This window comes from Plectropomus leopardus, chromosome 12, assembly GCF_026936395.1.
Source record: "Plectropomus leopardus strain MGB_pleo_1.0 chromosome 12, ASM2693639v1, whole genome shotgun sequence".
Lineage (NCBI taxonomy): Eukaryota > Metazoa > Chordata > Actinopteri > Perciformes > Serranidae > Plectropomus > Plectropomus leopardus.
The window spans coordinates 15,421,318-15,434,954 of record NC_142187.1 but is presented as its reverse complement, the minus strand read 5'-3'; the positions used below and the strand labels follow the sequence as shown (position 1 = coordinate 15,434,954).

The 13,637-nt window shown below is 39.5% G+C and overlaps 1 protein-coding gene across 2 annotated transcripts in view; it reads right to left on the bottom strand.

Moving 5' to 3' along the window:
• Positions 1–332: 332 nt before the first annotated feature.
• gng12a (guanine nucleotide binding protein (G protein), gamma 12a) overlaps positions 333–13,637 on the bottom strand; it is a 36,167-nt gene continuing 22,862 nt past the window's right edge. The window contains exons 1-3 of one of the 2 annotated variants that reach the window (XM_088085329.1): positions 7,909–8,163; positions 4,328–4,436; positions 333–3,475 (exon numbers count right to left, since the gene is read on the bottom strand). In XM_088085329.1, the coding sequence (XP_087941455.1) occupies positions 3,350–3,475; positions 4,328–4,420 (219 nt within the window). In that variant the 5' untranslated portion in view covers positions 4,421–4,436; positions 7,909–8,163 and the 3' untranslated portion in view covers positions 333–3,349. Of the gene's footprint in view, positions 3,476–4,327; positions 4,437–7,908; positions 8,164–13,637 lie in introns of those variants that run through there. The other variant, XM_088085328.1, reaches the window with a different exon arrangement.

Genomic DNA, 13,637 nt, shown 5'->3' with positions numbered 1-13,637 from the left:
GTATAATGTCATAGTGATTTCCCAAAAACTTGTAGCATATGTCGCATGTGACAGGATAATGTTTCTTGTTTCATGGTTTTAAAAAAATCCTTAAAAAGTCATAGTACATTATCAAAAAGGTCATCTAGTTCCATTATACTGCAGAGAGGGCATACATCTGTACCGCTGATATCGCCTACTCTCAGCAGCTCACACAAAACAACCTAGATTGATTATATAGCTCTACAGGTAAGAGGATAAATACTCAGTTTTGATTTTTAGTGTCCCTTTTAATGTCCCTGTAAACACCTTCAATTTGGGAATGTATGAAAGGTAACACTGATCATCACAAGTTTAACTCTTCTGACTGTGCAGCACAACACATCTTTATTGAAATATTAGTACAGTATCGTACTGTAGGAATGCTTCACTTTATTAATCTTCGGTAAGTAAGTCTCCATACAAAGGTTGGTATATTAATAAAGACATTTATCAAAATGCAGATTTTGACAGTTAAATTAACGTATCAAGGGTACAATAAGGCCGTTACAGAGTTGCAGAGACAGAAATCATGACATGGCAGTGGTAATCTGAACTTTACCTTAAGAGGCATACAGCAATGATTTATTGCAAGTAAAGAAGACTGTTAGAGACAATCATAAAAAATACAACTGGATAATAACACCAGATCTTGCTGATTTGAAGACCTGAAAGTACCCTTTGGAGAAGGCAACAATACCAAAAAACAACTGCTGAAAAGCGGAGCACCAGGTGAGTGAAACACAATTTAACATGTTTTGCTAGTGACATGTTGACAGAGACAGATGGCACAATATTGTTACAAATAACTATCATTCCACAGATAAAAACATTTGATAGAAACATCTTTTTTTTTTTTTCAAGAAAGAACTCCCAGTTAGAGCATTCTTCATGATACAAGGCAAACATGTAAGGCTTTAGAGTGTAAGAAATTCTTAATTTACGCTATCTATTCTGTTTTTTGTTACATTTATCATAGCGGATATGTTCCCCCAGAGAATCACAGCATGAAGGACATGTTAGACAAAAGACTGAAGATCCCCACCGACACAAATGTAATAGTTTAAACTGAAAAAACATGAAAAATTTGAGAGCAATCTTGAGAGAGTGGTTTTATCATCAATGCACACTACCATTTGCACCTGCACCTCCAACACGTGTGCCATAAACACTTTCAGACAATGATGTGCACATTCGCGCGACTAAAACACTTGTGATGAGCAGGTAGGTGTGGCTCACAGTGTTGCGTTACCCTTGCTGACGTGCTTCGTGTTGTCAGCGTCCTAAAAATATCGTACCACAGAAAGTTTTTCAGAAGGAATGGCTACAGATAGACTCATCCAGATGCATATTTAGATCTTTTTAAATGCAGTATCATTGGTTTGGTTTGGTCCCAGGGACTTCATTACACAGTGTTGCCCTTCACACAATGTCAAGAAAAAAAAAAAAAAGTGTGATAAAGCATTTTCATTCATTCTGTATTTTACATGTACAGCTGTCAAATTTCCAAAAGCATCACAGCAGCATGGTCATATTATCCCAATGGCTTGAATCAGAGCATAGATGGTTTTGGATCAAAGATGTTTATGTGGAATTTATCTCCAGATGATGGCTCATTAAATCAGCTAAAGACAACACTGTATCACGGTAATCATCGGCCCAGACACCAGAATTAAATATTGGAATTGTACAATACATTACATTTGTATGTTTCATATGTATTTTATTAGGGATTATTGGGGATTTTGTTTAGATTATACATATATGAGCTGAGCTTTTCCAACAGGAGGAGGATGAACTGACATCTAAACCAGACGACTGCCAAGCCTCACCCAAACCCAACCAAACAGCAGGCAGTAGCAGACCTCATTCGTTCATACAAACAAAAGCTAGTATGTTTTAATGAGTTTAGGACATGTTCAGCCTTGTTTCTAGCAACAAAAGCGGTTTTTTTTAACAACTGTTTGGGACTGTTACTTCCATGTTTGCAGCTATAAAACTCAGTATTTTTTAACGAAAGGTTCAGACATTTCCAGCCGTGTTAGTAGCAACAAAAGCGGTTATTTTTTTCAACAACAGGTCGGGACATTTCTAGCTGTGTTTGTGGCAACAAAACTGGATGTTTTTAGTAGGAATTAATAGGGACATTTCCAGCCATGGTAGAAGCAAAAAGAACTGGTGTTTTTTATTAAGAGGTCGGGGCATTTACAGCCATGTTTGTAGCACAAAACCAGACATTTTTTAACCAGAGGTCATGACTTTTCCTGCTTTTGTTTTTTTTTAGCGACCAATCTGGGTCTTTTGTTAGCCGCACATATGGACATTTCCTGCCATTACTGTAGACACAAATCTGAGTGTGCTCTAACAAGAATTTGGGACATTTCCAGCCATGTTTGTAGCAACAAAACTCAGTACTATAAGCCCAAACATGTACTGCTAACCCTAAACAAGTGCTTTTTGGTACCTTTTTAACCACAGCGTTGTCACAACACAGAATGGAAACGTTAAGTTTTAACGTATCTACTACTTATGAAACATACAATCATAATATATCCATGGTTTGCAGAAACATAAAATGCCAACATTTATTCTGGTGTTTGGGTTGCAATCATAATGCAAATGCGAGACAGGAAAAGGATGCGTTAAACAGCATGTGGTTTGTGATGGACCAGTGAGAGCCAGGTAGCAAAATACTTTGAGTAACTTAATTTTATACCAAATATTGTGACGCTGCTGTCCCCAATCAAAGATACATCATGTTAACATTTGAGTAGAAGCTCAATATAAACCCCGAACACTGAGTGCAGTGATCTAAACTGCACAAAAATACTGGTGGGAAGTCTGACGCTTCATGACAGGAGCCATCATTACCAATCTTAGAAATAATATGCTTTTAAAGAGCTGGAGGGAGACTTTGGCTGTATGAATTAAGGGAAACCAGCTCGACAGTTATGATCTTTGTCTGCCAAATAGAGATGAGACTGTTTACATACAGTAGGAAAAAGCATTCCAGTGCTGTTACATATTCAGAAAACAATATGTGCTGTTGATTTGTATTTAAGCAACATGATTTTCCTGATGCAACTCATGCAGCCAAAGTCTTGTTAGTGGTCCGAGCTCAGACTGAACAGTGGCACTGGTGGGGCCTTCTTCGCTCATTACGTTTTATTGAGAAAATCCTGGTTGAATTGTTGACTTGTTAACAGAACAGGTGAACACATGGTAATGTTACGATCACAGTCCACCCCTCACTCCTCCCAACAAAAAGAATACAGCAACACTAATAAGCAAAAAAAAAAAAAAAAAAACCCCAAAGGCTAAGTGGCATCCACTACAATATAGTGCAGGGTTTTTTGTCCTTAAAGGGATTGTCTGAGGCGGGAATGCCCATTAGGAGAGGGTCGTTTTTGGCATGTTCATTGCAGTAGTTCATAAGGTCTGCAGAGGCCTTGGATACCTACGGAGACAATGGACTCCAGTTACAAAGCAGTAAGAAGCAACTTTTTAAGGATAATTTGGGTATTTTTCAGATTGGACCACATTTTCATGTTTGTTTGTTTTTTTAAATCCACATGGAGACAATTTTTAAAGTTGGTCAAGTATTGAGTGAGACCCTTTAGCCGGCAGCAGCGTAATAAAACTGCAATAACATTAATGGGCAATAGCACATCATCAATGTGAGTACACTAAAAGTACTCCTTTTTGCGACTAACAGGCTCAGACTGTGTCTGATAAAACTATCTCAGTGATAGACCTTTTTGTTAAAAAATAAGATCCTTTTTTAACCAGAAACAGCCCAAATTTTTAATTTTCAAACCCACCAGACTCTATTTCAATAAACAGCAATTTATCATGGGAAAAAAAAAACTTCATTCAAAGTCTCCTGAAACAAAACCTCACAAAAGCTATCTTAGTGTCAACAATTATCGACTCTTGTTGTGGTTGGAAAAAAAAAATGAATTTGACAATTCAGATAGAAAATATGCTGGCTCTATATATGTTAAATTGCTGTATATTTACATGGAGTCTGGTGTGTTTGGCAGTTAACATTTGTTTAAAGGGCATTTAAAAATATTGAGATATATATCATGTATCCCGACATAGTCTTAAAATATCATGGTATCGGTTCAAAGCCATATCGCCCAGCCCTAGTTACATTACATGGAAGGTTATCCACAGAAGATTACTGTAACTATTTCATTACACACAACAAAATTACAGGACTTTTCCAAAACTTTTAATGTTTTAACCTGATTCCATGACTTGAAAATTCATTTAAAGTGGTTTACTGTGGAGTGCTTTTCTGTACCTTTATCCTCTCAATGCTCGCCTCTATTCTCAGCTGCTGCACCGTCCGTCGGGCATGGGCGATGTTATTGGAACTGTGAGCCTTCGAAGACATCCTGGGCAATACAACACTGCAAAGACAGAAAACAAAAAAAGCTTGAATAATGCCAACGGAAGTGAGACGTTGACATACAGTAGAGTTTAAGTGTGAAGCAAAGATTAAGAATGATGCTTAAGCTTTGGGTTTTTTTGTATTTTACAGTTCCTGCACCTTTTAACATATTTTCAGGTTATTAAAACATTTAAATAAATTGTGAAGAATGCACTTCAACACCGTCATTACCGCAGGGAAAACCCACGTTTCAGATTACAGAAAGAACTTGGTTGTGATGATAACACCTGCCATGTGCAAAAACCACCCTGTGAATCAGATAAAATCAACAGTGATTAAGCAGAAAAGAAATGAGCACAGGCCACGAACGCAGTCTGTGCAGGGAGGAGTGTTGAGTTAATATATAGCAGTAAATGATTTAACTATATTCACTGCAGGCAAGTGTGTTGTAAAACATACAGCTGTTGATATAACAGCATCAACGACTGCTCTGTACTTCCTCCTCCTCTACACTTCCCCCTCCTTTGCACGGTTGTTCCCAAAAATGACATCAGTAACACTGTTTTTACATCAACAAGTACACACAAAGCTGAGGCACACTCATGCATATGCAAATTATTATGTTTTTAGTTTCTATGCAAACACAAAACTTTTAAAGGAATACTTCACCCACAAAATAAGAGTCTCTTTTAAAAGCAGTGTTTGTGGCAGACATGGCACAATAATGCTGCGTTGTTTCAATGGACACAGTCTGAAATGTGAGCTCGCCTGATAGGTGCTAAACTACAACTATTTATCAGAAGCTGATGTTTCAGGACATCTACATTTGAACAAAGGCCTACAGCAACGTAAAGATCTCGAAGTGTCGAAGTGTGAGTGTGTGAGGGGCTGGTGTCTGGGAGTGAAGCGTTGGAGCGCAGCAGTGGGGTTTGAGTAGTGATTCGAGTTCCTGCTAATCATTTACAGACTGGATGAGAACAAGTCTGGACACATCCTGCAGGCCGTGTGGGAGCTCTGGCTCCAGTGTCTCTCCCCTGCGCTCTCACTTCCTTTTATTGCCATTTGTCTGCGCTTCTCATAAAAACACACATATTTGCAACACACAGATGTGGCACGCCTCGCTTTTACAAAAAAAAGTTCTCAGTAGGGAACAGGAAGCTTTGAGTACAGTTTCTCAGAAGTTTCTTGTGAAATTCACAAGAAAAGCTTGTGCAGAGTCAAGATTTCTTCTTTTTTTTTTTTTTAACTTAAATGAAAAAAACATGCCCAGAGAACATTATACAATATGCAGATGGAAGAAAGTGCTGTTGTTAAATGCCTGGGCATGTTTTTTTCATGTAACATTATTTCCATAATGTTACAAGTGTACAGTTGTGTAATCAGCCCTGGTCACAGTAACTGGAAATAAAGATATAATAAGGGAAGAAGTAGTGAGGACAGCAGTTGAAAGTAGCCTGAATTCTTTTTTTACAGCCAACTTTTTATAGCAAACCACAACATTTGACTGTATGTGTATGTTGTTCAAAACTGTCTGCAGGATGTAGTTCCTCCAGACAGCCTCTGATGCTGCAGCGTATGAACAAAGAGAAAGGGAGGAATAAAGACAAAAAAGGAAACAGGAAGGGAAAGAAAATCCTCCATCCATCCTCTGTTAGGGAGTGCCTGATTAGAGAGTTTTATTTTCAACTACAGATAAGTAATCACTGAAAAGGAAACAATACCAGAGATGACTCAAAGAGTGAAAAGGTTATTGATAACATGAAAGTCAGACATGAAAGGGTCGTGCTGTACAATGCAAAGAAAATAATCATCCCTAAAAAAACACTCTCAGCTTAGTCATAGAGGCGAGGCGCTACAGGTGAAGATGTGGAAAAGAGGGCATTTGTTTCTATATATGAGTCTTTAAATTGGAACAATGCGTTTTTTGATCCTCTGACAAACACCAGTGAGGTTTTATATGACGTAGTGCAGCCACTGACTTTCTTAGATGACTGTAAATCAGTATAACTTGCTGGAGAACATGTTAGTCAACCTGCCTTTTTGTGCTCCTCTTCAAAACGGTTCTGAGCAGATAATTTACTGCTGCCAGGTGAGAACTAGGACTTCCTGGCGCAACCAAGCAAACCGGATTGCATAGTTTATAAATTGTGAAATATGCAAACACAATACAGAAGCTGCTGATCAAGTACTACAATGAAAAAGGAGATAACGTGAGAAAAGCAAACAGCCTTGACACGGCAGGGCTGCAGTGAATTGGAGGACTCCCCCTTCTCGAAAACCATCCCTGCGGAAACCTCGAAGCTAATAATCTATGACTTGAATTTAACACTTTTATTTTCAGTGGACCGTGAAAACAGCAATCAATTCTTGGAAACAGAACAGGGCTGCAAACAAAACCAGAGCAGGGTAATCACACCTTCATCAGCTGAGAATAAATGTGAGCTGCTGGGTTCACTGAGGAGACTCGAACACAGCAGATGCTCTTCTATAGCTACTGTAGACTCATGAGGAACCACTACAACATCAAAATGAGACTCCCATGACGGGTGCGAACGAGTTACACCTCCACTACCCACTATAGGCAATTAGTTACAAGAAGCTTGAAAACACAGACAGTCATAGTAACAAGATACAAACAACAAATGCATCAAGGACCTAAAATGTGAAATTAGCTGACCTCTACCTCGAGCAAAAATTATGTCACAGCTGATCTTTGACATCTTGGATATATTAAAAAAAACACAACTCTATTATTATATCCTATGAGAAATTTGTGTGAAATTTTAACATTTGAATTCTTGAGTGTTGTTGCTGTTGCTGGCAAGAGGGCATAAAAATATTTTTAAAGAGAAATGGATGGGCATATGCACTGACTGTTACATGCTCCCTAATGGCAGAGGTGTTCTTCAGATGTTCATGACAATGGGCTGCTGGAAGGACGGACGGAGGAACCGAAAACTTAACGCCTCAGCCCTCTGATATTGCCGGCATGGAGGCGAAAAAAAGACACTTAATCTACAGTACACAACATTAATGATCAGCTGATTGTTACTCGTGAATCTCTGTGCAGTCACAGGAGCTAGCTAATGCTAAATTTCTGTGTGGCACTTATCCATAATGGCTAGGTGAGCTAGGTAGAAAACGTTAACATATTATTGAAATATACTGGCCAGTTGGCTGTATTATTATTCCAAGTGTATGGACATTCTTTGGAGCCACAATAAACTGTTCTGTAACTTTTATAACAAAAGACTCAGATACAACCTCCACCTCAGAAACCATCAGTGACAAGTGCAAAACATGCAGCTAACACACCTAGCCACCATGCTACAACCGCTACTGTCTATAGGGGTGTGGGGAAAATAGATTAACATAAGAATCTCGATTGTCGTTTTTACCGATTCAAAATCGATTCAAAAATCCTAAACATCAATCTTAACCCTCTAAAAATTGTATCATTTAGAAGAGATCCGTCTGTCGGACCGCCTTACTTGTTTTCGCCAGTGAAAGCTGCCGGCTGTGCGGCTCAAAGGGATGACTCAGACGCATCGTAGCTCTTTTAGAAGCCTCGGTATCCAGCCTGGGAATCCGGGTGTTTTTACGGGACCTTGTTCAATAAATCCATAATGATAGATCTGATATTGGGTGTCTTCCGTTCATCTTTTATCCATATATCTATGATAAAAGTACATTAGCATCGATGCTAAACGCCATATTGGTTTCCCATGGTTCCTTTGGAGAGAGGTCAGAGGTTTGTTTCTTGTCCACCAATCGGAAGATGACTCGACACTTTGTATCCGCTTACGTATGTCAAACGTCATCAGGAGCAAACTGCACTGTGATTGGCCTAATCCTGCTGTATCTATCGCTCTGTGTTATTGGCAGCGCCTCGTGCATTACAATAAACTCTTGTAGCCCCGATAATAATAATAATAATACTGATGATGATGATGATGATGATGATGATGATGATGATGATGATAATAATAATAATAATAATAATAATAATAATAATAATGAGACAAGGGTAAATCAGGAGACAGTCTAACAAGCAGCAGGGCTTCATATGGATGTAAACTCTGTGTTCACTGCAGGCAGAGCAGGCGGGAGAAGCAGGCCCCTCTCTGAAATGTCAGGAGCGTGATGTGGCCCTCTGCAGCATCACAGATAGGAGCTGCTTTGCAGAATGGCACAGATAATGGGATTTATTTTTTCACTTTCTGATTCCCAACACTTGGGAGAAATGTTTTCTACAACAAAAAGGCTTGTACAAATAAAACCTCCATAATTTCATACACACTTTGCTTTGTAACATAATAAGCCACTGGCAAAACAGACTGGAATAGATCCTGAAATTACACCTCCTATATTTTGAATTGGGAATTGAATTTGAATCGGAAATCGTTTTGAATCGAGAATCAATTCTGAATCGAATCGTGACCCCAAGAATCAAAATCGAACCGAATCGTGAGATAGTGAAAGATTCACACCCCTACTAAACAACTACAGGCAGGCACAAACAAGGGAAGAGTTGAAAGTATTCAGAGAATTATTTCAAATGCAACTCAGTTTTATACAATATACAGTATGTAGTAAGGGGTCCCTGCTCCATCTCTCTTTGAGCTAAAGAGGCCCTGACCTGAAAAAGACCCCTGCTCTAAGTGCCAAAATATTAGTTCAACCAGCAAACAGAGCAGAAGGAGGCAGGCCAGGCAGGCAAATCAGGAAAAGGCACTTAAATCCCATCAGCACTCAGAGGTGATTCTTACAGGCAAAGCCTCCCGACTGAGTCACCTCAGTCAAACTGTGCAGCCCCTGAAGTGATGCCAGCTACTACCAGCAGCACTGGTCTGACTGTAACTCTATGGGAGGGCACTGATATGTGTGTGCTTGAGTGTGTGGCATTAAGCACCACAATGTACATATAGCCTAGGAGCCTTGCAAAAAAATTACCTCCAAAGATCAGAAAAAGACCACCCCTACACAGCCCACCCTATTACAACACGCACACACACACACACACACACACACACACACACACACAGAACAGTCAGGACCACCAACAGCACAGAGCAGCACACCCCCCACCCCGTCTTCTATACCTTACACACACAAATCCACCCGCACACATGCGATTCATTAACACAGTGTTCAAAGTGCCAAGAACAGGGAGCCATTATGACTCAGTGCCAATAACACCAACACTCAGAGATGAAAAACTGTGTGTGTTACACTGCAGCTAGGACCCAAAGAAAACTCTTAGATTTGCTGCTGACGAATACAAACAGCACCTATTAAAGTCTAAAAGAAGAGTCAGTCTTGTCAACTGTACACTATGTGTGGTCCCTTCAGAGAGTATCTGAGGCTTTTTAGACTGGAGTAGCTTTTGTAATAAAGTAACACCGCTGGAAATAAACTGCTTTAGGGCTTAAGTACTGCCGGCTGCACTTAAGACTTGACATAAGGTGTCGAGAGGTAGGCAAAGATCACATCCAAAGCCTTCCATTTAGTTCGCCTAAAAATAACAAGTGCGTCATTTTCTACCCTCTTTTGTGGCTTGTATGATTATGAAAACACAGCTAGCACCTGTAGTTCAGTTTTAAGATGAAAATAATAATAGGCATTGGGGAGTATTTGGCTGTGAGCTTCATTAACTTCAATAGCTTGGACAGGTTTTGGGAAAACTTACATAGACAGGCTGGAATTAAGCTTCTATGTATATAAAGGGACAGGTCACCCAAAAATCAAAAGTACATATTTTTAGTCTCATCCGTAGTGCTATTCATCATTCTAGGTTATTTTGGTGTGGGTTGCAGGGTGTTGGAGATATTACCCATAGAGATATCTGCCTTCTCTGCAGTATCATGGAACTAGGTGTCATTTGGGTTGTGGTGCTGAAAGAGCCAAAAATAAAAGAAAAATTCAACACCATTTCTTTCTAGAAATCATGACCCAGTTACTCAAGATAATCCACAGACCTTGTTGTGAGCAGCCCAGTCCTATCTAGTTCCATTATGTTTAAGAAAAGGCAGACATCTCTACAGCCTCCAACACTTGTCAGCTCACACCAAAATAATCTTGATAAATGAAACCGGGGAAAAAATATGTATTTTTGATTTTGTGGTGAACTGCCCCTTTAAATGTCTCTGCAGACCCACACAGAGGAGGGCTTTATGGGTAACCACTGGTGTATACGCTTCCCAAATCTCAAAAACAAGTCATGGGAACATGCATGCCTTGCAAGCTAAAACACAAACTAAACTTAGATGGTGAACATGATAAACTTTGTATTTACTTAACATCTGCTTGTTCTCATTGTGAGAACGTCAGCTCAAAGCCCAACTGCTATCTCAAAGTACAGCCTCATAGACAGTGTTGGGAGGGTTACTTTTGAAATGTAATAGGTTACATATATCTAGTTACCCTGTTAAAATGTAATAAGTTACTTAGGTATTTTAATTCCTTAATCCGAGTAATATAACTTATTACATTTCATTCGTTTTTTATTACTTTGCTAACAAATGTTTTAAACAGGGTAATAAAGCTAAAAAGACCTAAAAACACATGTGCATAACTGTTGCGCTAAAATTAGTCTAAATGGCTTTGATGACCTGCGTTGTCCAAAAATGTGCCCAAAGAAGGCATTCCTGTACAGCAAAAAGATGTAAAGCAACAGAATAATTGTTTTTTTTACATATATAAACTTTTTACTGAAAAGATTTTTCAGATTTCCTATGGAACCCCATAGGTTCATTACATTTGTAATCACTAAGATTCTGATTAGTAGCTGTTATTTAATTACATATTTTTCTCAGTAACTGTAACTGATAACAATTACATTTATTTTGTAATTTAACATTGCAGTTACATGTAATTATTTACTCCCCAACACTAAGCTACTAACATGGCTGCAGGCAAGGGTGACTGAAACAAGGCTGGTCCTCTTGCACATACTGCAAAAATAACAGATTATGCTCAAGAACTTAACTTTCTGATCTCCTAAATTCCAAATTAAAGTTTTTTGCCAGTAACACTTATGTAGAACATGTTAAAAATCCCTGAAACGTCTCCCGCCTCCTGCATTTGTCTGACTTTATACACCAGCTGAGAGCTGAAGAACAGTGACTTGTGGAAAGGCGATATTCGGAGTCTAGACAGATGTCTGCTGCTTTGAACAAAAGAGGAGTTCAAAGACTTGGGCCTCAGCCACAAGCCAGTATATTGGTTGCTCTCACTTGTGTACCCGCACACACACACAGCTCTGTCATTTCTGTCGTGTATACCCCTCCCCCTGCACTCTCTCTCTCTCTGCGAGCATGAGTTTCCCAGTCTGCAAGCTAAAAGTAGCTTTCTCATACTCCCTGCTGCCAGTCAGCACTTTTCCCACTGAATAAAAAAACGTCTTCCACTACACCTAAAATATTATCCCGCACTACAGCTGGTTGCCAGGCAGATCAAATCAGTGCTACTGTGCACTCCCCACCTGCCTCAATATGAACACTGGGTTGTTCTATATTGGTTACTGTCCTTATCAAACTCAAATATACTCAAGTCATCAGTCCTGCTGCCTGCTGAGTACAGTGGGATTGTGTTTATGAGCCAGAGGGAGAAGCTGTGGCTGCTGAGTGTGTCGGTCTGTGACAGAGAGAGGGTGAGGCAGGGAGGAGACGGTGTGGGCACTTGTTCATACTGTGAGAACCACCATAGTGACATCCCCACTTTCCCACCAGAAAAAAAGGAGTTGAAATGACAGTGGCTGTCCTGGTCTCTTTGGCAGCCACTGTCATGCAGTTGACACAGAAAATATATCAATGATTTTGTTTACCAGGATAAACAGAAACCAGAGAGACAGGAGGACCCTGAAGTTAGGGCATCGCAGGTCACACACAGTTTTAAGTGGGGCTGCGGAAACGTATCATTACACAATTGGAAGGCTCTCACATCAGTAACCCAGGCCCAGATCCAAACACACTTGATCCCAAAATCTAGTTTGTTTGATTAGTATAGACACTGTGCATCATACCAGGGCACATCACGTTGGGTCCACTTGAAGGCTTTTAACGGCGAGTAGCAGGTTCCAAGTAGAGCTACAAATGCTTTCTCAATTCTGCAAGTCCACTCAGAAATCTGCATATCTGTGCCACATGGACCGATCTCTTCCTCTGAACTTCACAGCCACAGGTTAATTAAGTAGGAGGGTAAGAGACAGGTTCATTCTTGACTTTGACTCTAAAATAATGTAAAGGTCAACATGTATGAGCTTAGGATCTTGTGACTGGCCCACCTTTTCTGTAGCAAGAAGAAATGTCACATAGATGATAACGCAAGTGTACTCCAGGTACGGAGTGACATTTCTGATGTGAAAGCTGAGTGGCATGGGGAGTGGGAGCAATAATACCTGGGCACGCAACAGATACATTTTACCTTGCATGAGAATGCCCTTAAACTAGGCTTAGACTATAGTTTGTTCGCCCTTAAGAGCATGATGCATGATTTCGAAATCAGGTTGTATCATGCACATCTGGAAAAAAAAATCAAGACTTTTCTCTCTAATCTCAAATATGCAGACACTTTGATATTTGAAAATAATGGTGCATGATACTGCACAATATTATCAAGATTATCATGCATGAAGCATGAATGCTTCGCCACAGGAAATCTCATGGGGAAGCAGATGTAGAAAAAAGACAAAGACAAAAGCCTGGCGTGGTGCAATAACTTTCTTTAAATGTCAAAATGCTTTGCTGTGAGAGAAACAAAAGCAGAGGGCTAAAATAGAATACAAAAGTATTTGGGGAGATGCATCAACATGCGTTGTCTGTTCTTCAGTGAGAACTGCAGGTGAGATTTTCAGTCTGAGTGCAGTTTAAGACAACTGAAAATTTAAAAAATGAAATAATAATTTTGAGTTTTTGAATAAAACAAAAATGCAGAATATTTGCTGGCTACAGCTTTAAAAAAAAAAATTCTGCTTTTCTCTGGATATCTTTCTTCTGTTCTGGACTGTTGGTTGGACAAAACACGGCATTTGAAGGTCAGGGGTTTGATCACTGGCCCCTACAGTCTACATGTTGAAGCTTCCTTTGAAAAGATACTGTACTTCAAATTTCTCTTGTAAGTCTGTGTAATTGTTTATCTGATGAGCAGGAGGCACCTTACATGGTAGCCTCATCACCAGTGTATGAATGTGTGTGTGAATGGGTAGATCGTGTTAGTGTTG